At 38.7% G+C, this 26,002-nt stretch overlaps 2 protein-coding genes across 3 annotated transcripts; one reads left to right on the top strand and one right to left on the bottom strand.

The window, feature by feature from the left end:
* Nucleotides 1-1,720: 1,720 nt before the first annotated feature.
* clip3 (CAP-GLY domain containing linker protein 3) lies at nt 1,721-19,633 on the top strand. Of its 2 annotated transcripts, XM_077208208.1 has the most exons (15): nt 1,978-2,072; nt 3,475-3,607; nt 3,791-3,939; nt 4,122-4,261; nt 10,742-10,835; nt 11,065-11,226; nt 11,438-11,556; nt 14,004-14,240; nt 14,333-14,468; nt 14,584-14,730; nt 15,477-15,611; nt 15,775-15,898; nt 16,585-16,649; nt 17,044-17,116; nt 17,233-19,633. In XM_077208208.1, the coding sequence occupies exons 3-15, from the start codon at nt 3,810-3,812 to the stop codon at nt 17,288-17,290; spliced, it is 1,620 nt and encodes a 539-aa protein (XP_077064323.1). In that variant the 5' UTR covers nt 1,978-2,072; nt 3,475-3,607; nt 3,791-3,809; the 3' UTR covers nt 17,291-19,633. The 2 variants fall into 2 exon arrangements, with proteins under 2 accessions (XP_077064322.1, XP_077064323.1); XM_077208207.1 differs by lacking the exon at nt 3,475-3,607 and having other exon boundaries at nt 1,721-2,072.
* A 489-nt stretch (nt 19,634-20,122) lies between these two features.
* dharma lies at nt 20,123-21,034 on the bottom strand. Its single transcript, XM_077208222.1, has 3 exons — nt 20,625-21,034; nt 20,346-20,533; nt 20,123-20,244 (listed from the first exon to the last, which is right to left on the bottom strand). The coding sequence occupies exons 1-3, from the start codon at nt 20,929-20,931 to the stop codon at nt 20,149-20,151; spliced, it is 591 nt and encodes a 196-aa protein (XP_077064337.1). The 5' UTR covers nt 20,932-21,034; the 3' UTR covers nt 20,123-20,148.
* Between the last annotated feature and the right edge of the window lie 4,968 nt (nt 21,035-26,002).

Raw genomic sequence — 26,002 nt, 5'->3', positions numbered from 1 at the left:
ATTCATGTGTCCTTTTGGATAACACTAATAAAACATTTATAATGTTTTTATATTAAAAAACTATCTATTTGATCTAAAAGATTACCTTCTAGCGATAATAGCTAAGTTGTAGTTATCCAAGGTGGTTAAGTTAGTGCCTGATTATGAAGAAAAAATATTTGTTTTGTCATTCTTGGATAACAACATGTCATTCTTGGATAACAAAAAAACTCTGTTAGCCAGGACATGTCATCCGTTATCCAGAATGACATAAGAGTAACAATCTAGTCTTTAATTAACATTTGTAAACTTTTAGGCATAGTTATTTTAGTTATATTATTAACATTAACGTAATTTACATAATTGTATGTTTTTTTTCATATTTTTGCTGTCATTCATCTTGATTTCATATGATTCAACAAGTCACATTCAATTATCTTTGAATTGAATTTTGTAATGTTAATAATAATGTAATCACAAATGATGTAGTCATATTTATTAATTATACCCCATTTTGGTAACACTATAATAACTGCATGCTATTAATCATTAGTTAAGCATTAGTAAACAGTTAATTCATAATTTATAAAGCATTAATAGACATTAACAAGCAGTTTATAAATACAGCTATAAATGCTTTATTCTTGATTTATAAGCATATCTATAATGTGTTTAATAATTGTATTTTCATACTTTGTTAATGATCCATTTATAATTTCTAAATGAAGTATAGCATTATTTACAAATCAGTTATTTGGGAGTTGATAAGTGATTCATAAGATCACTTAGAAAGTGAGTAAATGTAGTAAATTCAGGTAGTTATAAAGACATCTTATTAAAAACATTATTTAAACATAGTAATAGTTACTTAGTGTGTTAGTAATGCTTTATTAACATGTATTTCTACTGTAATTCAGGGTTAATTCAAGTAGTTATAAAGCATTTAGTAGTGGTCAGTTAACTTTTTGTGAGCTCATCAGAAGTGAGGACTAGTTATGCCTTGTAAAGCATTTATAAATGAGATTTAAAGGCTCAGTTAAATATTTCTATGTTCTGGATCACTGTGTTGTGTTTGTTTCCTTTTTCTGTTTAGAAGATAACTGAGCCTGTTAACAGTATGTCATTCCGGCTAACAATGGCACAGGAAATTAATTTAACCCGTATTTGTGTGTTAGATTACAATTCTGTTTTTTTTTTTGTTTTGTTTTTTGAGTTAAGGATAAAACAAGTCATTTTTACTTTATTGGAAAACATTTTTAAACATTTCCCAGCTTTTTTTTATTTGGTTCTGAGTTTTGAGTTATCAGCAGCCAAAAATGAGCCCATATGAAATCCCAAATTGATTTTATGAATTATTTTTAAATTGTAGTTTTCCGAGCACTAATTGTTTGTTGAGTTCCAATTATGGATATCAGTACATTTGTAGGACTAATATGTCAACAATGGTAGAAATGTAATTTATTAAAAAAATCGGTGCAGTTAAACGACCATTTAAAACTTTTCAGGGGAAAATAACACTCCATGAACGATGTAGCCTATAAATAATGTTTTGTGCTAATGTTTTGAGAACATTATTAAATTTGAATGAACGTTCTGTTAAATTTACTGGAACAATGCTTGTTCATTCATATAAATGAGAACCTTGTCAGAACGTAGGCTAAAGTTATGAGAACGTTCCTTTAGCTGTGATCAACGTGTAATTTAAAATATTTTCAAGATAGCTGACGGTTTGCTGTGCTAGGAGGCGCCAAAGACAATCTTCAATTTATTGGTTCGGGTTTAAGATTACTGGCAGAAATTTCATTTAAATTTAGACACAGCCATGAAAGTTATTGAGTACGTATCCAGATGTTGTCGTTCGTAAAATGGCAGGTATCTGTAACGGAAAAAGATGGAGTCACAACTAGCAAGTTCAACAACGAGCATCATCAAGTTTGGTTGAGGAGCTGCAGAGAGGAGAGTGGTCCAGTAGTGAGTCACATGAGTGACGCAGGCAGAGAGAAGGACAAGGCGCAGCATCATCTCCATCCATAGCACAACAACGACTGACAAAAGAGGGGGAAAGAAATCCCGGTTTTGAGGCTTGTTATCAGGTAAGACGAATATTATTTCGTTGAATAAACTTCGCATTTTCGCAAATAATATATGGCCATGTTTTTCAGCCTGAGAAAAACCTGCTTGTTTTTCATGTGCTGCGTGATGGAGCGTCCATGTTTTCTTGTTGACACAGGGCAAGACTGACATGCTTTATAACAGAATATAAGGACACAATGCACCTGCTTGTATTAATTTAGTCGCTAAATACAGTTTATAGATCATTGTAACTTATTTATCGACGATTAAATCAATAATATAGAGAGATTAAACACAGTGTCAATTCCAATTTGTGCACGATCCATTTCTGAATACGCCCCTTTTTTCGTGAAATTAAATATTCAGGAGTCCGTACTAGCTCAGATATGCTTTAAATAATATATCTTATTCTTATGTCAGTAAATTAAAGAGTCATATATGCTATTTATTATTATTTTTTATTTTTTGGTAAAATGAACAACTCAACTGTAGCCTATGCAGATATTATCATCATTTATGAGATTGTATTTTATCACCTTTATAGTCGGTTTTCCATTATTAAGATGACAAGGCTTTGGATCTTAACCAAGCAGTCATACAACAGGACATTTTGGTGTTATTGTGGATATAATTTTCAAAAATATTTGAATCCTTATTGAAGTGGCAATTATCATTACAATACAACATCAAATGAGGTCTATTGTTTAATTGACATCTTTGTTGTGCATTAACAGCATCAATGTCTCCCACAGTCTGATTCAATAGAAGGACATTGAAAGCACTACCACAAACAGTGTGTCTGGGCTTGTATATTCCAGCTGCAATTAAAAACCTTTGTAGGAATACATAATGTATTATTAAATAGAGCAAGAGATGCTAATAGTCTTCAGAGTAAATCAGATATTGAGTATCCAAACATTTTGTGAAATAGGCATTAAGGGAGGTCACAATAAAAGCTGAAAAGTAAAAAAAATAAAAAAATAATTCTGATAAATTAATCATCAATCATACATGCTTTACAGAACACAATGTAAAATCAAAGGCTTTTGAAGATACCACATGAATAAGTATTTTGATTAATATGACAATGGATGTTCAATGTTTTACTCAAAATGACATATACATGAGCTTCAGTGTAGTTTTAATATACCCCTTGGTCATGTAAATTGCATGTATATCAAATTTAGATGGTATCAATTATAAAATATATTTATAATTAAATCATATGCAACTAAAATAGTTGCATATGAAAAATTGTGTATCATGGTGATACCTCCTCAACATCTACTTTGCAATATGTGTAACTTCCAAATTAATTTAATAAATGCAGGTTCACAGTGGTGATTCTTAAGTGCACATACTGCGTTGGCTCGAATTGTCTGAATAATTTCTTGAATGTTATTTTGATGGCTGACTGAGCAGAATACAGTTACGGGCACCTGAGACAGCAAAGTAAATTGCAGTGAGTTATATTCAGCATGGATCTCCAGTAAGATGGTGCAGTGTCTTGTGAGGCCCGAACTCTCCTCTGTTCCAGCAGACAGTGCTAGAAGCAGTGAGTCACTCGTCCTCTCCACCAGACTCCATACTATACTTAGAGCCTTGCAGGGAGGAATATCTGTGGAGTAGACTAGAGGATTATGATTATACAATATCACTTATTCTGTTGTTATTAAGCAGGGATCAAACAAAAAGAATACTGAGAGTGTGAAAGATGTCTGTATGAATATTTGTGCAGGCCCTATCACATAAGCAGAATGACTAAAGAGGAAACTTCTGATGTGGAAGAGGCCCAGCCTGACTCCGAGTTCATCAGCCCTGTTCATGAACCCCGCAAGAAACCCATAGTACATCCATCTGCACAGGCTCCACTGCCCAAAGACTATGGTGGGTTTCACAACTAAGTCCGTTCTTCCCAAAAATATTACAGAGAGAACAAGAAGAAATCTTATCCTGAAGATTAATTTGACAAATTTCACAGCATAATGTAGTGGTAACCATCTTTTTGGCTGTTTTAACTAAACCTGTATTTGTATTTATATCCTGCATTTTACTTGCCTCTATTCCAGCGTTTACATTCTTTGATCCGAATGATCCAGCCTGCATGGAGATTCTGACAGACTCTCGGACCACAATCCCAGAACTGTTTGCCATTATCCGCCAATGGGTTCCACAAGTTCAACACAAGATTGACATCATAGGCAACGAGGTGAGAGACAGTCTAATAAAGCTTCAAGTATTTCTCTGGAATTGCCAGCAGGCTAAACAAGTTACCTACTAAAAAATATGGACTACTAACAAAACCTACTCATGTAATCTTGCTGAAACATAGCATTTGGTTTATACGGAATGAATGAAGACAGTGAACCATAAATAAATGCCATGTCTACAAGTATAGAGAGGTGTATTGAGTTTCCATTCAGCTTTTCAGTCTTTCTGATTTTGAGGATAGAGTCAGGTTTCTAATCCATGGGTTGTGTTCAAACTTGTTGAAAGCGTTTGTCCTCCACCTGTTTTGAAAGTTTCTCAGCTTTCTTTTCAATCGTTCTTTAATAATTGACATACTTGAGTACAGGGTGTACAGACAAGATATTTTTGTTATCTTAAGTTTTATCTTAAGTTTTAAATTAACTTTTGTTAATATACAGCCAGGTTTGTCAGTGGATGAACCAATACTGAAAATCTTCCTCGGTTTAGTTGTCATTTTACAAATTGTACCGACAAAGGGTCATAATGTTAATTTACACATTACACATTAAGTTAGTTCATGCATTCTCTGGGAATCAAATCAATGACCTTGGCTTGTTTCTTGTTTCTTGAATTTTTGGTACTGTCAGTGATTTATCTCAGTTCCTAGATTCATAGCATAGACACACAAACTTTAGGGCTTTAACAAAATTTAGGTAAAGATAAAGATGTGTAACAGAGAAGGAGGTTCCTTCCTGTATAATGGTGTCCCTAGAGGTGGTAGAGCTGAAGGGATTGATGGCAGTGGTGATAAGCTTCCTACATTTGACTGATCTCTCCATTGAGTTCTGCCCTAAATCAGCTCCACCTGTCAGATCTAGCTGAAGAAGAGCTCTCACTGCTGCCCAGTGCCCACCAGTATCTGGCATTGTGAGTCTGACTTGTGATGATGAGTAATCAATGTAAGAAGTTTCATAAGGTTTCAGCGTGGAAATCTAAAGCAGAAACCGTTTCCCTACCAGCATTTTTTTTAAAGCCACTGACAGCATTTTTTATCATTTTCATAAAATTTTCATGGCCCCCAGAATTTTTTGTTGTATAAATATCTGAACATGCATGTTGTATTTCCCTTGTGTGTATGTGTGAGAAGGAAGGAGACCGGGGTCGGCTGGCTGAGGCTCGTGGTTATTTTATTCGCTGAACACAAATTACACTCGCGCCACATGCGCTCGTCAACATAAATCTCTTTCACAAATCAAAGTACTCGGCAACGTCAGTACAGTCCTCTTTCCTCCACGATCCCCACGAGTCCTCAGCCCTCTCTCCTCGAACGCTGGTTCCCGTCTGACTTTATACGGTCTCCCCACGCCAATTACTGCAACGAGACACAGGTGTCAGTCATTTTGCACTTGACCCACTTACCGCCGCACGTCTCTCCACTCTCTCTCTCGTCGCAGACCTCGCTGAACCACGCCTCCCCCGCCGGGGAACCATCCGGCCTGCAGCCCCCCCCCCCCCCCCATTCCTAGAGAGGAAGTCAGCCACAGCCATCTGCACCCCCGGCCTGTGGATCACCTTGAACTTAAAAGGCTGTAAAGCGAGATACCAACGGGTGATCCGCGCGTTGGTGTCCTTCATGCGGTGGAGCCACTGCAGGGGCGCGTGGTCCGAACAGAGGGTGAACTCCCGCCCCAGGAGGTAATATCGCAGGGTGAGGACCGCCCATCTGATGGCCAAACACTCCTTCTCTGTGGTGCTGTACTTAGTCTCTCTCTTCGAGAGCTTACGACTAATGTACAGCACCGGGCGGTCCTCCCCCTCCACCTCCTGGGACAGGACAGCGCCCAGCCCCCTGTCCGACGGGTCAATCTGCAACAGAAAAGGGAGAGAGAAATTAGGAGAGTGCAGGAGCGGGCCACCACACAGAGCAGCCTTAACCTGGGTAAAAGCCTGTTGGCACTGCTCCGTCCACTGGACCGCATCTGGTACCTCCTTTTTAGTGAGGTCAGTCAGCGGGCTGGTGAGGTCCGAATAGTCAGGAATAAACCTTCTGTAATATCCCGCCAGCCCCAGGAACTGCCTCACCTCCTTTTTGGTCTTAGGTCTAGGACAGGTTGCAATTGCTGCTGTCTTGTCAATTTGGGGACGCACCTGACCATGACCCAAGTGGAAGCCCAGACACCTTACCTCCACCCGCCCAACTGCACACTTCTTCGGGTTGGCCGTTAGCCCCGCCCGTCTCAGCGCCCCGAGGACGGCCCTTAAATGCTCCACATGCCGCTGCCAGTCATTACTGTAGATGATGATATCATCCAAGTATGCAGCGGCATATGGAGCATGGGGTCGCAGAATTCTGTCCATGAGACGCTGAAACGTGGCCGGAGCCCCGAACAACCCGAAAGGAAGTGTTACAAATTGGTGTAATCCAAACGGCGTGGTGAAGGCTGTTTTTTCCTTGGACATGGGAGACAAGGGGATCTGCCAATATCCTTTCGTTAAGTCCAGCGTCGAATAAAAGCGAGCCGTACCTAACCGATCAAGCAGCTCGTCAATCCGCGGCATTGGATAAGCGTCGAATTTCGACACTGCATTCACCCTGCGATAGTCCACACAAAACCGTACCGAGCCGTCCGTTTTAGGAACTAAAACTATCGGGCTTGCCCAGTCACTGCGGGACTCCTCAATTACTCCCATCTCCAGCATTGCCTCTAATTCCGTCTGAACTACCACGCCCGGCTCTGTCTCAATATGGTGCTGGATCAGATTAGTACGACCAGGCAGGGGTGAAAACACATCGGCAAACTCTCTTTGCAACCTTGTGATGTCAGTAGGCTGCGAGGGCGAGAGGTGATCCCCCCCCGGGGCCAGGGCGAGAGGTTTCCCTTTGATGATCGGCTCTGGCCCGAGATCCTCCTCTCCACTCACTGCCGTCGCAAGCAACACTGACTCCTCCTCACTCCATTTTTTTAGGAGGTTGAGATGGTAGATTTGCCGTGAATCACCCCTGTCTGTTCGTACTACCTCATAATTGAGATCCCCTATCCGCCGTGTGACCTCAAAGGGTCCTTGCCACTTCGCTAACAATTTGGAGCTGGAGGTGGGTAGTAAAATGAGCACTTTATCTCCCGGTGTAAACTCTCGAAGCTTAGTTCCCCTGTTATACAGCCGGCTTTGTCTGTCCTGAGCCTGAAGCAAATTCTACATAGAGAGCCGCCCCAGTGTATGGAGTTTTGCTCTCAGGTCCATGACATACTGAATTTCATTTTTGCTATCTGAGTGTCCGTCCTCCCAAGTTTCTTTTAGGACGTCTAACACCCCACGGGGCTGACGTCCAAAAAGAAGCTCAAAGGGGGAAAACCCCGTGGAGGCTTGCGGGACCTCTCGCACGGCGAATAAGAGGGGTTCTAGCCATCTGTCCCAATTTTTCGCGTCTTCCTGTACGAATTTACGAATCATTGTTTTCAACGTGCGATTAAATCGTTCGACCAGTCCGTCCGTTTGTGGGTGATAGACGCTGGTACGCACCGATTTAATGCCCAATAATTCATATAATTCGCTTAACGTGCGTGACATAAACGCGGTGCCTTGATCCGTGAGAATCTCTTTCGGGATTCCCACGCGGGAGATTAAACGAAACAGAGCGTCTGCCACACTTTTCGCTGATATAGTGCGTAGCGCCACTGCTTCTGGATATCGCGTTGCGTAGTCTACTATAACTAACGCAAAGTGATGACCCCGTGCCGATCGTTCTAATGGCCCGATGAGGTCCATACCAATTCTCTCGAAGGGGACCTGCACAAGAGGTAGAGGGCGCAACGGCGCTTTTGGGGCGGCCGGTGGGTTTACCAACTGACATTCACGACACGACGCGCACCACCTGCGTACGTTCTCGTGAATGCCCGGCCAGAAGAATTGGGTCATTAAACGATTTAACGTAGCTGTCATCCCTAGATGCCCCGCCATCGGATTACAATGTGCCGTCTGGAAAAGCATTTCCCGACGGCCCCGTGGTACTAACAATTGGGTTGTATCTTCCTTTGTCTGAGTGTCTTGGGTCACCCGATACAACCTATCTTTAATAATGGCAAAATAAGGATAGGAGAGCGTGCGGTCAGGTTGGAGGATCTGCCCATCGATGGAACGGACCTGTTCAAACGCATGTTTGAGCGTCTCATCTTGGGACTGTTCCAGGGGAAAGTCATCGCGGGTGGAGAGGTTTAGCCTCGCCAAGCCGCTCGGTTCCCCTGAAACAGGTCCGCTGGGTCCAGGAACAGCCTCTCCGACCTGAGCGCTCGCCCCCCTTCCCCGCCTTTTCTTTTTCCCAGAGACATCCGTTGTCAAACAACCCAATAATAGTTCAAAAGCTGGCCAATTCGTTCCCAAAATTAACGGATGCCGGAGGCGCGGGCTAACTGCAACCTCCACACAATGATTTTGTCCCCTGAAATTAATAGTGATGGCCTTTAAGGGGTATTCCACTATATCCCCGTGCACACACCTCACCTTAACCATGCGGCCCGTATCCAATGCCCCGGATTGTATCAGGCGTTGATGGATGGAGGTCTGGTTACAACCTGAATCCACCAAGGCCTGATAGGTACCCCCCTTAATACTCACAGGTATCTGGTATAACCCGGCTTGATCGGGGGCGGCCTGTGGGACGTCCGGGATCCGGACCAATGTCCCAACCTCCATGACCGGGCAGCGGTCCACGAAATGGCCTGGATCCCCGCAACGCCAACAGGCCGGCCCAGGCCTCCCCGCCGCCCTCGAGAGAGAGAGACAGGGGGAGAGAGAGAGAGAGAAATAGATGGCAGGGGTTCGCCGAACCCGGAGCACGCCGCCAGTTGATCCTCCGCCAGCTGGATGGCCAGATCTAGCGACGCCGGCCGGTGGCACTGGACCCACTGGGCAGTCCTCTTCGGTAAGCGGGAGACGAACTGTTCCAGTACCACCTTGCCGATAATGGCCTCGGCGCCGCCTCCTCCGGCCAACAGCCATTTGCGGCACGAGTCCCGGAGCTGCTGCGCCAAGACAAAGGGTCGGCCTACTTCTGCCAGTTCCAGTGAACGGAAACGTTGACGGTGTTGTTCAGGGTTAAGGCCGACCCTCTGGAGAATGGCTCGTTTTAAATCGGCATATACCAGGAGGTTCTGGACGGGCAGTTGTTGAGCAGCCTTCTGGGCTTCCCCCGACAGCAGTGGTATCAGCCGTACCGGCCAGCTGGTCAATGGCCACTCACATGCCTCCGCCGTTCTTTCGAACAAATCCAGGAAGGCTTCGGGATCGTCCGAGACACCCATCTTCATGAGTGCCATGTGAGCGCCTGAAGTGGAGCTGGGGGAAGCCCCTTCCGTCCGAACCTCCCGGTCCAGCAAGCTCCGGAACAGCTCGCGGTCCGCCTGCTGGGCTTGCATCATGGCTTGGAATCGACCTTCCTGATCCGCCCGCAAGTCCAGCGGGGCTTGGTGGTTCTCCTGATGCAGACCCGCGAGCGATGTAATAATGTCCGCAAATGGCGTTCCCGATGTTCCTGACGGAGTTTGCATCTTGGCGGCGGCGTTCTCCTTCCTTCCCGGGTTTCGGCACCAGTGTTGTATTTCCCTTGTGTGTATGTGTGAGAAGGAAGGAGACCGGGGTCGGCTGGCTGAGGCTCGTGGTTATTTTATTCGCTGAACACAAATTACACTCGCGCCACATGCGCTCGTCAACATAAATCTCTTTCACAAATCAAAGTACTCGGCAACGTCAGTACAGTCCTCTTTCCTCCACGATCCCCACGAGTCCTCAGCCCTCTCTCCTCGAACGCTGGTTCCCGTCTGACTTTATACGGTCTCCCCACGCCAATTACTGCAACGAGACACAGGTGTCAGTCATTTTGCACTTGACCCACTTACCGCCGCTCGTCTCTCCACTCTCTCTCTCGTCGCAGACCTCGCTGAACCACGCCTCCCCCCGCCACAATGCAATAAATATAAAGAAAGAACAGACTCTCTGTTTTTAAACAATTTTAGCTTTATGCATTTTTTTTATCAACACTTGAATGTAGGTAAGTTTCATAAAAAAACAAAAAAACATTTTGAGCAAAAAGCTGAGAAAATATCGTTTTTGTCAAAGACTACATCCAGATCGGATTTAGAAAGATGACAAAACACAGATGGAGTAGATCGAGTCCATCAACACCCATACTGCTTGCACAGTCCTATAGCTCGTCCTATAGCTCGTCCTGGGTCGACATTTCATACAGTTACATTTGGCAGTTTTTATATATATGCTGTTTAATGTTGATGATCACGTTATTTTACATATACATATGTTTACATATGATATCCCTGGTTTCTGCATCTTTGCATGTGTTTTGTTCAGGAGATTCAGTACTCTTTCAGAAGATGTGTTATAGCGCCCCCTACCATATAACATTGAAAGAATACCAGGTGCATGGAAGTCCAACATGTGTTGATCATCACTTGATGTTATTTCACATTGTCACTATCACTTTCAGATTTTAAAGCGAGGTTGCCATGTCAATGACCGTGACGGCCTGACGGATATGACTCTTCTCCACTACTGCTGCAAAGCAGGGGCTCACGGAGTAGGTAAGTGACATTGGAGTAGATGGTTGGAGGGCTTTGCCCTGACTTGCCTTACATTCCACAATCCAAATCTATTGAGAATGAGATAATTACAATTCGAGGACTTCTAGTTCTTAATCCTTTAAAAATGTTAAACCTTGCTGTGCATTTCACACTTGCCAACATTATAAAAGCATATCTAGCCTGCAGCATGTACTGTTTCTCCTATAATAACAAAGTGTTTTCCTCTCAGGTGATCCTGAGGCAGCGTTGCGCCTGTCCAATCAGCTGATAGCTCTGGGAGCTGATGTGAGTCTGCGCAGTCGCTGGACCAACATGAACGCCCTCCATTATGCAGCTTACTTCGATGTGCCAGAACTGATTCGCGTTTTGCTCAAAGCCTGCAAGCCTAAAGGTGACTTCCAAAAGCATAAAGAGTGTTTGTATTCATGAAGGCATCTAAACTTTTCAAGTAGACAGATGCTTTAGATACAATATAGCCACATTCTCACATACAAGTTGAGACAGAAAATACAAAATTGATAGCAAATGATGATGAGGCTGATAAGCAGTTGGCAACTCATTACATTGTCCACTAAAATTAGGGTGTCTGTTTCTCTACACAGTGCTCAACTCCACCTGCAGTGACTTTTATCATGGCACAGCCCTACACATCGCCGCCTCCAACCTCTGCCTGGGTGCTGTCAAGTGTCTGCTCGAGCACGGAGCCAACCCTACTGTCAGAGTGAGCATGATGATTTAAACTTCACTTGAGCTAATCAGTCTAATTGGCTTTTTTATTAATCCACTCAGCTCATTTTGAACCAATATTTGATTGGTCTGTATTTCAGAATACATTACTAGCCAAATAATGTTAGTATGGAGCCCAATGTATTCATGTATATTAACAAATATAGCCTACTATTCAAATTTTAGGGTAGGTTTTTGAAAGAAGTATCTTATGCTCACCAAGGCTGCATTTATACAAATACAGTTGAAACAGTAATATTGTGAAATACGATTAAAAATAACTGTTTTCTATTTGAATATATTTTAAAATGTAATTTATTCCTGTAATGGCAAAGCTGAATTTTCAGCAACATTACTCCAGTCTTCAGTGACATATCCTTCCTAATCTAGTTGTCAAATAAACTTTGCATTTAATATTTTGAACTTTTCTGGCACCTTAACGAATTGCTTTGATGCATTTTTTTAGGATTCTTTGATTAATAGAAAGTTGTAAAGAACAGCATTTATCTAAAATTAAAATCTTATTTCTAAAGCATTATAAATGTCTTTAATGTTACTTTTGATCAAACTAATCCATCCTTGCTGAATACAAGTGTTAATTTCTTTAAAATCTGCTAATCTTACTGACCCTCACCCTTGTGCATCCTTGTGGACATTTTTGGCTTTTTCAGTTTTGTTTTTTGATAACTTTGTCTGTGTTAATGCTAACTGCATACAATTTGCCACAGGTGTGTATTTTTATTGGAATTTTAATATTTCACCCCCATTTCCTTTAAAAAATCTTTTTTGCACTAGGTAAAAAAATATTCTCTCTCTAAGCGTCGTTTTGACAAAAATGGCCCCAGTGAAATTTTTTTTTATACCAGGGCCATTTAACTATAAAATTAAGCAATCTTTGTTAAGAGGCTTTCATTATGTTGGCAAGGCTTCAAAATTAAAATATTTATTATTTTTTATCAGATGGTCCCATTTTTTAAGGTTTGGTCTATAAAGCATATACTCGGTTCATTCCTGTTTTCTGCTTCGGCATATTATAGAGCAGGTTGGATAAATTATGCAACGATATTTGTGTGGGTGTGTTGGTATGGATGTCAGAGTGTGGTTAGTATGTGTGTTAAAAAAAATGTGTGTGTGTGTGTGTACGTATGTATGTGTTTGTAATATTGAGAGAGAAAAACTCAACTGCAAATAACAAATCCAATTGTGTGACCAGTGGAGTTTTGATGGCACCCAATGGGGAAAATCTGTTACTGCGCCCAAACAAAATCTTACTGAAAGCTCATTTTTTGAGATAACAACTTCAAATTTGTAACACAACTTATTTAGATTTATGGCTTTGATTTTCTAGCCGTTTTAGAGTTCAACTTGTTTCATAAAATATATATTTTATATAAAATAATGTTCATAAATTATTTTCATAAACTTAAACCTATATAACTTTTTTTTTGGATTTACTTATTATAATTTTTTTACTTCAGCAATAATCTGCCAAGGGATCTTTAAAATGATACCAAACTTAAGTCTGTGCTCCCAAGATTCAAATTTTTATGACAGCTTTTTGACATGGACATTTTTGTCCTCTATGTAGCTGTGTGTAACTTTTTTTAATTGATGCACAAGGGCTAAACTTTTGAACAGTAGTGTATACAATATTTACACAAAAAATATTAATGTGACTTCAGTCATTGGCTCAGCAGGCCATATCTGTAATCTCAAAATGATAAATATTGTTTGTTTAGGTAAAAATGTATAGGTTATTATTATTTATTATTATTTCCTAATTTTGAATATCTCTGTAAATATAGGTGGATTTGACATTTCTTGGGGGCTTCTTGACTATTAGTCAAAGTCAGAGATAATGATGACAACATTTGAAATCTAATTGTTTTCTTTTAATTGTCACTCTCCTTAAATTTCGCCAGTGTTTCCATTGCAAATTTGCCTATGCGGTATCTTTTATTATTATTCACTTATTTAAATGTATTTTTTTTACGTATTTTATATATCTCATTTGGTCCATTTGTACAATTTCACCTTGTCTATAATGTCACGTTGGGCAAAAATCTGTTTTGACCTCCCTTGCCTGTGCTTAGTGTTGTGGTTAACTGCAAACTTGAATCTAACCGAAGGAGTTTTTTTTTTGTTGTTTTTTTTTTATGCGTGTAGTTGTCTTTGGTCCTGTCCTGTGATTGTACATAAACAAATGGTTTATTTGTCTGTAAAACTGAAAATACTACAATAAATATAACTTATATAATATAATATAATATAATATAATATAATATAATGTAATATAATATAATATAACATAATATAATATAATATAATATAATATAATATAATATGATATAATACAATATAATATAAATAATAATATAAAAAAGATAAATATTGGCCTGGTAAGACTATCACTGACAAATATAATCTCTCTGCATGTTATAGAACGATAAGGGTCAAGAGCCAGCTGAGGTTGTCCCTGACCCCATGGACATGAGTCTGGATAAGGCTGAAGCCGCTATGGTGGCCAAAGAGCTGAAACAGTTGCTGCTGGACGCAGTGCCTCTCAGCTGTAACCTACCCCGTGCCACCCTGCCCAACTATGACAACATCCCCGGCAACCTCATGCTCTCCTCCCTGGGCCTCAAACTAGGGGACCGTGTGGTGCTGGACGACGCAAAGGTGGGTGTATTAAAGATTTGGAGAATGTGGATGTGGTCTGAAGGTCCTTAGAGAGAATAGGCTATATAAAACGTAATGCCTCTCTCCTGCAGACTGGAACCCTCCGTTTCTGTGGCACCACTGAGTTTGCTAGCGGGCAATGGGTTGGTATTGAGCTGGACGAGGCGGAGGGCAAGAATGACGGGAGTGTGGGTGGGATCCGCTATTTTATCTGCTCCCCAAAACAAGGTGCGTTCTCTTCATTTCTGTATTATAAAAGTCATTTGTAATGTAATGACAACAGGAAGCTTAAATTGACTCAGACTGAGTATTCGGATGAAATAATCTGATTTCAATTTTTCAGGCATTTTTGCCCCTGTGTCAAAAATCAGCAAAGCTCTTGAGCAGACCCCCTCTTCGGTCACCTCCACCCCAAAAACCCCTCGCATGGATTTGTCTCGCGTCACTGGCAAAATCAAGAAAGAGAAAAAAGAGAAAGATCGTGTGAAGAGTGAGTGATAATTCTATATTTTTTATTAACAAGACATAACAGCTTATACAAAGAGACCAATGACACATATATACACACACCTAAAAACAAACAATAACAAAAAAACAGCAAAATATACAGATGTATAGATATAGTAGTGTATACAGGGACAGTGATAAGTTTAAGCAATAAGGTTAATTTTGTGTGATTTAATAGTAATCATTATTATTACTAAAGAATTTCTGGTGATGTTGAACTCACTGAGTGATAGATATCAAGACAATTTGAAACAATCATAATAATACTACTAATAATAATTCATCTAATTGATATGTGTAATATGATTCTGTAGGCTATTGTCTATCTGAATTAACATTGTTCATCTTCTGTCAAATTAAACAATATCAAATAATTGTTTAGACCCCGGTTAATGTGTGACCAATTCAAATGTTTTTGAAAGAAGTCTCTTAAGGTTGCATTTAACTGATCAAAAATACTGTAAATTCAGTAATACTGTGTGAAATATTATTACAAATTAAAATTACTATTTTCTGTTTGTATGTAATGTCATTTTCAAATATAGTTGAATTTTCAGCATCATTACTTCAGTCTTCAGTGATCCTTCACATGATCCTTTAGAAATCATTCTAATATTCAGATTTTTTTCTGGTAAAATAGAAAACAGTTGCATTCTTTTAGTAAATTAGAAAACTTCTTTATCGGAAGTGTGTCATCTGAGTTCCACATTTGATTTGCTTCTCCACCAGCTCCAAGAAAGAAGTCTCTGTCCGGGATCAGTTTGGATCCTGATGGAGTCAAGGTTGAGGTTGGGGATCGGGTGCTGGTGGCAGGCCAAAAACAAGGGATTGTCCGCTTTTTTGGAAAGACAGACTTTGCCCCTGGTATGTCTATGTGAAGGTCTAAGTTAATGGTATACATTAATATAATGATTTGAGAAGTCGGACACAATTTGTGTTTCCCTAATAACTAATATGAAAGGAGTCATACATTTACCATATTGTGCCATGAGTATTTAGTATTTTGTGTGTGCATTCTTGTGATCAGGATATTGGTTTGGTGTGGAGTTGGAGCATCCCACTGGAAAGCATGATGGCAGTGTATTTGGAGTGCGTTACTTCCACTGTTTGCCCAAATATGGAGTTTTTGCACCACCCTCCCGTGTTCAGAGGTAAAATCTTTAATGTAAGCCCTTTTCGGACGGGACTAGCTTTTCAGGGGGTCGTTAGAGAAATTTGTGTTTCACAGTCTTACTTTGCAATTTTAATCCCATCCGAATCAGTCAAGTCATTATTTTTCTCATACAACCTCAGTAAATATTCCAGAGCAAATTACCTACTGTTTTACAGCAAATGGTTCAATGGTTCTCTAAGAAATCTAATCCCGTCTAAATGTAAATGAAATTGGTACGTGAAATCAAAGATGTCGAGTGATAAGAAATGTAACTCAAACGTTGTTTAGGAAACTATTCCTGTCCAAATTGGGCTTTATTTACAGTTACACTATCTGCTGTTTTGGTTAAAGAATATGAACAGACCATTGCCTTCCACTTGGCTTTTATTACTGGATAGCAGAAGAATTTGCAGGAAGGTTTCACTATTAATGAAAGGATAATGATAAAGTACCTGAACAATGTTAGGGGTGGGGCCTAAGTAAATGTGCTAAAATACGACCTACACAATGAAGTCTTTGTGAAACCATCTGGTGTAAGATGATAAGAAAATTCCAAAGGTGAAAAACAGGGACACTTTGTAAAATGTCAATTTTAACATCCATATATTGAAGTTGCTTACATCAAGACACCAAAAATCACCAGCAGTATGTTTTAATACTGTTTTTAAATTATAAATCTTGTAGAATTGCAGGGCCCAGAGATCCCCAGGCGGATGGCACACTAGTGAAGAAAGTCCACCAGGTGACTAGTAAGTACAGCAATAAGGAGCATGTTTATCAATTTGGAAAATATTTCCTTTATGGAACATTATGAATATTTTCCCCCCTGTTTGTAAAGCAATATTTTTCACAATCAGAGTGTATGTGTTCATATGAATAAACAAAACAAGCTCACATTTAGTGCTCCATTTTGCATTTATATTGTCAATTTGGCATACAGCGCCCCTTACTGTCCATGATGTGTAATAGCAGTAAGAAGTTTTCCCCTCTAGTTCAGCTGCCTAATTGCATGCATCAAAGAGCATAAATATATCATTCTTATTATGTAATATGCATGATACAATATTTATTTGAATGGACAACATTCCCACATGGCAGTCTCAGGTACATGCTTGTAATGTTTCAACCTCCTCTTCTCTACAGTGTCCCAGCCGAAGAGGAATTTTAATGCGGTGCGATCTCCGAAAGACATAACATCTGAAAGTTCCATATCCAGGTATGCTTATGTCCCACAAGTAACATATCCCTTTTGGCCACAGCTGTGAATCTATAATGTATCCTGTGTTACAAGATTAAACAGCATTTTACTTTCATGATTCGTTTCTATTGTAGCAGGTTGCTGTTCTGTTGCTGGTTTCCCTGGATGCTTCGTGCAGAGATGCAGTCCTAAATCCACTGCTTACATCTTTAATTCTATCTCCCCCTCTTTCTGTTCCTCCTCAAGATAAAATCTCACCCATTCTGTGACCTTCCATTATACATATGTGCTTCTCTCTGTGAAATACCCAGACTGCTGTCCCACCCCTTTGACAGCAATTCAATAGCAAAAAAATAGTGCCTTGTCAAGTAACTAACGTCCTGCATTCCGATGATTGAATTATTGACGAACAATCTTTTATGAAATCAAAATAAGGGAAAATCATCCCATCTAAAAGCCATGCATATCTCTCTCTTTTTTTGCTAAACCACTGTTGGTAGATTATTGGCAGTATTCAAGCTTGATAATACAGTCATTATACACAAAAGTAGGCTTGTACATCTGTTTTAATTTGTAACGGTGCTTTTTTGTTTTGTTTGGAAACATTATGCTGTATTGTGCACCTTTGCTGTCTTACTTTTCAGTATTTTATTATACAGTATATAAACTTTGGTTTCTAAGTTTCAAATGCCTTTAAAATGAACAAGTAGGTGACATTAGCAAACATCTAAAAAACATCAAATGATCTTATGCTCGTCACAATTTATGCAGTCTGTAGTCTGAAAATATTCATGCTGCCAATGTGAAAAAGAACAGGGTTTTTGTCATCTGAGCCCAATGTTCTCTTCATCTACAGTGAAACTGTAAGTATGTAGATTAAAATATAGAATATGTTGCATGAAATAACCAGGCATGGGCAAGTTTTCAGGTCATAAGCTGCTCTGAAATGAGGTGAGAGGCCTGCTTTAGATATAAGTTAATAAATAACTTCTCATTCTATTAAAATCTACCACAAAAGCAAAGCGCAAGCTCCGTGATATAGCAAAAGCTAAATGACTGTATCTTTCAAACAAAAATAATGTGCTGTTAAGAATCACACATCAATAATGGAACTTTTAAAAGGAGGCATGCTCATTCTTGGCCTTTCATAACAAAAAAATTGTAAATCCAAATAACCATACAAATTCAATCACAATCGTGTTTCTCTCACCAAAAAATATTTATATGAAAATGTAATTAAATGCATTTGCATCATCTAGTATAGTCTAAAGTGAATAACAATTCCTCCTTGTACAATTTATTTTTAACAAAAAGTAATCAATCCTCATCTATCGTCTAAAGTCAAGAGATGCTAGACCAGACTACCTATCCTTTCTCACTCTCCCTCCATCAGTTTTCACTTGGATCAGTTTTGTAAATGCTGTTCTTTTAAATCCTGATCGTGAAAACAGTACTGTATGTGCTTATGATATCGTATTCAAGTGTGTGGGTAATAACAGCAATATTTACTTTTGTGTCAACATGCTATATGAATATGGAAATCTGTCTACTTTATTACCACCTACAGTAGCACAGCATGAGTAAAGGTGTCTGTCCGTAATAGATGACCTGGGATCAACCAACAGTATAGGTAAAATAACTACAGTGATCCTAGAGCAGGCAGATTTTGTTAAGGAGTGAATAAACAACAACGACTTGACTTGTGCATTCTCCTACCTTCTTGCGAACACTTGGTCAACTGCACTGGTTTACAAAAAAGAGTAACTTGCAAAATTGAAAATGTACTGCTTGAGCAGATCTAGACAGCTTTTGATTTCTTCAGCCGCCATGCCATTATTTTATTGAAGAATTCTTGAATTTGTGTGGTAGGTTTAGCAATGACACTGTAGTGAATAGTGCATCTTCTAATGGAGTGCAAAGGTCAGCTCACAAAAAACCCTGAAATTGTGCATTATCATTTTGTGACTTATCGAGTACAGTATATTGCTTTTTGGTGACTTAAAGTTGTACAACGCATCAATATATCACTGTTATTTACCTTGATTTCAGGACAAATCACATTCAGTTTTTGATGCCAAAAGGAGAGTAAAAGTATGACTGTAAAGTGAAATTTCATATGTAAGTAACTCGCACTGACTGGCTCAGCCTCCCCGCTTTCAAGAGTTTCAGTGTGACATCTAGCATTATCAGCAACGCTTTCTGTCATTTTCTATCCAGTTTGTGTAATTGGTGTAGTTCATTTGTAAACATTTATTCGTCTGAGAAAATATATATTTTAATAATTTCACAAGGTACTTTTTTAACGTCCTATGCTTTGTTTTCATGTTAACTATACTCTGTAAATCAGATTAACGTGGATCTTATTCATGAATTCAGTTTGGATTTGATGGACAACATAACTGTACTGCATGCTGTGTATACATTTGCAGGTTTCTTTTTCCTACAGTATATCAGCATGAAAAAGCCTATTAATTACTTAAAGTGAAACTATCCTGACATGATAAATGGATAATAAACATTAGTGTTTTATACTTAGTTTGACTGTGTTGTTTTGGTTGATTACATAATCATCTATCTGTCTATCCATTCATCCATCATCTAACTATCTAGGCTACACGAAAAAAAATTATATTATGGTAAAAAAAAAATTAAGTTATGACATTGCATTGCATTTTACATTGCTTTAACTCATCAACATATTTTTTAAATCTTTTTATTATATTTAGATTTTATTAGTTTTATAATATTTAAGTCAGTTTAAAGTAATTATAAAAGTTTACTTTAAAGACATCCAAGTTTACTGTAGGCCTACTTAAAAATTTAAGGCAGCAACTTTTTTATCTATCTATCTATCTATCTATCTATCTATCTATCTATCTATCTATCTATCTATCTATCTATCTATCCAAATAAGCCAAACTCAAGTTTATTTCACTGAGAAAATGTTTATTTTAAAAAAATGTACATTTGTAATTGTAAACAAACGAGTATACTACTTTTAAAAACAAAATTAAAAGTAATTGAGCCTAAGTTGACGTTTCAATCATAAATTAAACTGATTCCTGATCATCGGGAGCGCTCCTCGCGTTTTTGTCAGGGCAGGTTGTCTGTCGTTTTCTGCGTGCACGTCGATTCTTGAACCACACCTAAAAATAATAATAATAATTGGATTATAGTCATTTTTATATATTTAGAGGGAAACGTTAGCACATACTATGAAATATCCAGTTAAAGAGCGTTATCTTACCCGCACAGTCTCCTCGCTGAGGCCGGTGTTCTTGGCTAATTCCGCCCGGGTTTCAGCGGTCGGGTAGTCCGTGAGCGCGAAGAGGCGCTCGAGCTGCTCCGTCTGGCTGTCGGTGAAGACCGTTCGGATTCGACTGCGCTGTTTCTGAGCTACAGTTGGGTGACAGTGATTCTCAGCTGTTTCACAACCTGAAGGCGATTACAAATGTAGTTAAAAACAATTCCAAAATAAATTAAATTAAATTAAACATTTGATAAAATAAAGTTTATAAAGACATACCTGATACGGCAAAAGGCCACTGTTGATCTGCATAGTAATTTGACTTAAAAGCCGGCTGATAATATGAGACTGGAACACAGCAGCTGTACATTCCTGCCCATGATGATGATGGAAAGTTCATCATCAGTGCTGCATGTTCACAATGACCTCTAGATCCATCCTGGTAGAGCAGGTCAAGTTTGGTCAAGTGCCCTGTGAAATCCTGAGAAGTTGCTGGATGATCCAATGCAGGCGATTCTGCTGTTTGTTTTCTGGCATCTCCCAAGATGTAATCAATAGAGAAGTTGGAAAATTTCTGAGTTGCCATGTTCAAGTAGGGGCCCAGAGAAGCTGGTGTGACTTAAATTCACTCTCTCCTCTTGCTCTCCTTGAATAATGACATGGAGCTAGAGAGTTGTAGGCCTATTTGTACCCCCTGTATCTTTTTAACTGAGGTATTAATGTATTTAATATCGGTCCATAATCACCTCTTTGTAAAGGTGAAATTAAAAGGAAATTACCTTTTGAAGATCCACTTTGAAAATCCTTAAACCCTTTTAACCTGACACTTGAAATAGGCCTACACCTTTAATGATTCCTATTAATGTTTATTGATCACACTTCGATACTACAAGTTACTGGTTTTGTTTACTGACTTTAACCTTTTCACACCTTAAAATATTCTGGTTGATTACCCAGCGTGAGTTTTTCAAGGCGACCGTTATTTAGAACTTATCACTTTTATTGTTTCCATGGCGACGCGTCATTCCCACTGCTTTTTTTATTTTTCATTTTTTATTCAAAATATTCTCAAACTTGTTAACTATAACATGAAAAATTAGATTTTCCTATTTTCAAATATGTGTTTTGTTGTTTAAACAGCCAAAGCGCGAAAGCACATTTGAATTTAGCAGTTAAAAAGCCAAAGCGCGAAAGCACATTTGAATTTAGCAGTTGATTATTAGGCTACATGACGCACTGAACGTTCTTATCGCACGGTGATCGCGTCACTAATGAAATAGGCTTTTGTTTATAGGAAATACAATGATACACATTGAGGAGACTTGTTAGAGTCACTCAATTAATTGTATTTTATTAGTTTGAATTATTCAGTTTATCATAAAGAAATAACTTGACACTTGTTCAAAGAGACACGCGTGCTTTGAAATTGTGACGTCATTCTCTGAAGTTAAAACAAATGAAAGTCATTCATTTAAACTATTCAAAAAGATCAAGAGTGTTTGGATAACCTATGTTCTTTCTTTCTTTCTCTCTTTCTTTCTTTCTTCCTTTCTTTTTTTCTTTCTTTCTTTCCTATTTGAATTTGTGTTTTAATTAAAGTTTAGGCTACCTTAAACGCTCCATAGAAACCAAAACGTATGAATAAATGTCGCCATCTTGTGGCTTTATTTAGAAACTTTAATAAAGCTAATACAAACGAACAAAATAAATTGGAACAGCCCTGCAGATTTAGGCCCAATACAATTAAAATTATATTAATATAAATATTTTTAAATTATATAAATAATAATATATCCTTTTTTAAAAGCCCTGTTTTACCTATAGAAAGATAACATTGAATCCACTGCAAGCAATAATAAATGATAGCATCGTTTAAATATAGGCATTGAACAGGATAAAAAAACAGGGACTTATCATTTTATTACTAAACTAGGCCACTGTCTGTCTGTGGATAGAGGAATTATTCAAAAGCCTTCAGCGTTACATATGTGTTGCACGCCAATAAATCAGGGTTAACTCAAGATTAAATGATCATGGTTATTTTGAAGCACAATCCGCAGCTGTAGCTTAGGGATGTCAAAAGTAACGTCTAAGCGAGTGTGCATTTTACAAACCAGCAGATTCTCCCAATATAACTCAGCTTACGTCATTAATATTCAATTCTTTTTAAGCTACTTGGGTTTACAAAGAATACACATTAAAATCCCACTGAGCGGATATTGGTTTTGTCTCTTTGCCAAATGAGATCATTTGATAATCTGCAAGGCCCACACAGCACATACAGAAAATGAAAATACTGCATGTCCTTCATTGCACTGAGGTTTTTTTTAATGTATTAAACACAAACTTACTATCAATGCCCTGATGATCAGTTACAGGGATTTTGTTTCAAGAATCTGTGAATGAGTAAGATCTTTAGGAATGAAAGGTTCTTGGCCCTTCCATTCAGATCATAACAACTTGTAAGCTCTTTGATACATGTGGGACTTTCATTAACAATAACATCAATTACTTTTTCAGTAGGATTACTTTTTCAGTAGCAAGATAAAAGAGCATAGGCATATGTGTTTAATCAGTCAGTATCTTCCACTTCAGTCAAATCAGTCATAAACAAGTACAGCGACTCACACTAAACAAACCTCATTTGCATGAAAAAGGCAACAGTCTGATTCAGAGCATTCAACTGAATCATATGGTTGACCCATATTCAGCTCTGCAATGCATTTAGAACATCAGTGGGGTTGTAAGCATCCATCTGTACAGCCAGGATTTGAACAATGCCACTGACAAGCATTGATATGATTTGGGCCAATAGGCCATTAACAAATGCATGAACTCAAATGCATAAAGAGATGGTTGTTCATTGAGAACTCCCAACTATACAGCTCTGCCAAATCAAACTGATCTGGAATTCAAGCTCCAGTGAGTTAGATAGATGTGCATCCCAAAAACACAAAGGCAAGTTTGAATATTCTAATCTAAAGCAATCAATGCAAAGCATAGACAAACAAGGGCGATTTTGAAGGTTACTCTCTCGCTTTTCTCAACGGAGTACACTTACTTCAATCAAATGATTTATAATCAAAGGTAAGACACTGTTGTAAAGGAGATTCGGGCCACAACAACAGTAGTAGTTCTCGGAGAAATAGTTAGGATTTAAGATTAGCTGAGTCATTCTTTACTGAGGAAATAGGCCCTGATGGTGTCTTTTGCATAAACTGCATCTGGAAAAACATATTATGTTGCTCTGTTTACTTATAAAATGACATACCACCATCCAATTGAAACATTTAAAGAGCATCAATGTTATTCGCATTCTTTCAGTGAGTCCAGTCCTTTTATTCCTCTGGTGTTCTCTGAGAGTGACAGCGAGCTGAACTGCTGCATTAAAGGCCAAGCTTCTCCTTGACTGTTCCAGATTGCTGGAAAAGCAACTCGTATCTCATCCCATGCAGGTAAGAGTGTCTGCATCAGGCCAACTTGATTTGTTACCCCGTCACAAAGCAATTAGAATTATGAACTGTGTGTCATAGACTCAGTCAAGCATCTCAAGGTCAGCTTTTCAAATTCAACTCACCAGATATACTGTATTAAGAGCAGATCAAATGTCGCCGTGTTAATTTGTGCAAAGGAAAGGTATTTATCACAGTTGACAGAAACCAGAGGAGTTTTATAACACATACAGAGGTTCCTGAGAAGTATTCACATTTAAACCATACTTATAAATGTAATTATGTCATTACAATATAGGAATTGCAATATGCTGTATAAAACCAGTGACATCAACTTGAAAGAAAATGTTCTTATTTAGGGTGAATTCAGGTTGATTTGGACAATGTGTCCCAATTAACCTGAATTCACCCCCAAAAGGCGCCCATCCAAAATGAAAATTCTGGGTTACACTTTATTTTAAGGTGCATAGTTTTACTCAAATCAGTACTGAGTAATATTAATTAACTACATACTACTATAGAGTTACGGTTTGGTGGTTTAGGTTGAATGATTTGTTATCATGCACAATTTAGGCCTTCTGTTATTATGTAGCAACGTAAATATGTCGTAAATATGTAAATATTAGATTTTTGAGTGAATAGACTTTCAATGCCGGGACAGACATTAAACATATCTTCATTTGTGTTTCAAAGATGAACGAAAGTGTTTGAAACGAGATGAGAATGCAGATTACCTATTGAGGACAGAATTTAAATTTTTGGGTGACTAACCCTTGAAGATAATCTAAAAAGCAGTGGTTTACAAATTGTTGTGCTAGAAAATTTGTGTCCGCTGAAAATTTGAGAGAGAAACAAAGAGGGTTTCTGGTGTCCTTTGAAACCCCTCTAAAAAAGACATCTTATATTAGCACACTCATTTGACACGCTTTGAGGTTTACAGTACTGCAACGAAAGGAAGATATTGACACAGCCCGAGATCAAAGGATGACGATGAATGTGTTAAACAGTTCACGGAACAAACAGAAGAGGGAGACATTCTATTAGAAGACCTGCATCTGGATGACGGCATTACATAATTACAATAACATTGAATGATTCATTGGAAGAATGGAGTTAATTTATGCGAACATAATTAGGTCCTATGTCTTGCTTTCTGTTTGTAGACTGCAGAAAAACAGCTAACATCTGTCCACAGCCAAAGGTGAATATTAATAGGCTATGTAATTGCAAAAAGGCTAGTTCAAAGGGTGTAGTCTTAAAATAATTGTATTAGCCAATATGCATATCTTATCATTGAGCTTATCTGTCTTCATTTATTCACTTATTCCCAAACAAAGATATTCTTTAAAAAATAAAAAAAATAAGCCAATGTTGTTTTGGACCACACTGATTATATGGACAAAAAGTTCATAAGGCTACTTCAAAATATCTTCTGTTGTGTCCATATAGGTTTGGAACTACAAGATTATGGTTAGTAAATTGTGGGATGAACTGTCCCTTTAAATCCTTGTTCTTGGTGACCAATGAAGCTTGTGACCTTTTCACCTCTCAAACTCAATGGACACATCTCCATTGTTTTCTGCTCATTCAAATTTGGCGGCTTCTCTTAGCTGCATAAATAAAGCAAGTAAATGCACCCCACTGCATAATTACACTGTGTTTTATTCATAATTAGCAAAAGTGACCGATTCATTCTGACGTGAGCGGTGAATCACTAGACCCCTCCCCACTCAGACTTATGAACATTTGCAGGAGCTGTACCTCCTTACTGGGTGAGAAAAGAGACAAATGGTGACTGCATGAGTGAACACGGGGTACATGAGTGAAGGTTGGCCGCCGGATTGGTGCACCCTGGTGTATTAGTACCGTCTGCTCACACATGCTCTTCAAGGGGGCTAAATGGTGTCCTGCCAAGTTCATATCCAGCAGTTGTCAGACAGCAGAGACTGCAGTGGCCCCTTATGGGACCCTTTTCTTTGTTTCCCTGTAATCAACAAAGGAGCTCCTATGGGAGATCTGCCTATTAATATACAGTGAGCTAATCCATCCCTCCAATAAATCATACATTCATGCTGCAGTTTCCTAGTCAGTATGAACTGAGCAGCTTATTTTGAAACAGTTATTTTTGATGCCTCTTGAATCTCTATGTTTTATGTATGTAGGTATATATATATATATATATATATATATATATTATACCTAACT

This window comes from Siphateles boraxobius, unplaced genomic scaffold, assembly GCF_051911475.1.
Source record: "Siphateles boraxobius isolate OS27281-9 unplaced genomic scaffold, OSU_SipBor_1 6, whole genome shotgun sequence".
Taxonomy (NCBI): Eukaryota; Metazoa; Chordata; class Actinopteri; order Cypriniformes; family Leuciscidae; genus Siphateles; species Siphateles boraxobius.
Note: the sequence above shows the minus strand (reverse complement) of the source record. Positions and strands in the feature narration are given on the sequence as shown.

Excerpts from the sequence above, each read along its gene's own strand:
- clip3 (XM_077208207.1), top strand. The coding sequence starts at position 3,810 with ATGACTAAAGAGGAAACTTCTGATGTGGAAGAGGCCCAGCCTGACTCC. Across the intron at positions 4,262-10,741 it reads TTGACATCATAGGCAACGAG|ATTTTAAAGCGAGGTTGCCA; the intron begins GTGAGAGACAGT and ends TATCACTTTCAG. Across the intron at positions 17,117-17,232 it reads TCTGAAAGTTCCATATCCAG|CAGGTTGCTGTTCTGTTGCT; the intron begins GTATGCTTATGT and ends TTTCTATTGTAG.
- dharma (XM_077208222.1), bottom strand. The coding sequence starts at position 20,931 with ATGGCAACTCAGAAATTTTCCAACTTCTCTATTGATTACATCTTGGGA. Across the intron at positions 20,534-20,624 it reads GTGGCCTTTTGCCGTATCAG|GTTGTGAAACAGCTGAGAAT; the intron begins GTATGTCTTTAT and ends AATCGCCTTCAG. Across the intron at positions 20,245-20,345 it reads TCAGCGAGGAGACTGTGCGG|GTGTGGTTCAAGAATCGACG; the intron begins GTAAGATAACGC and ends TATTATTTTTAG.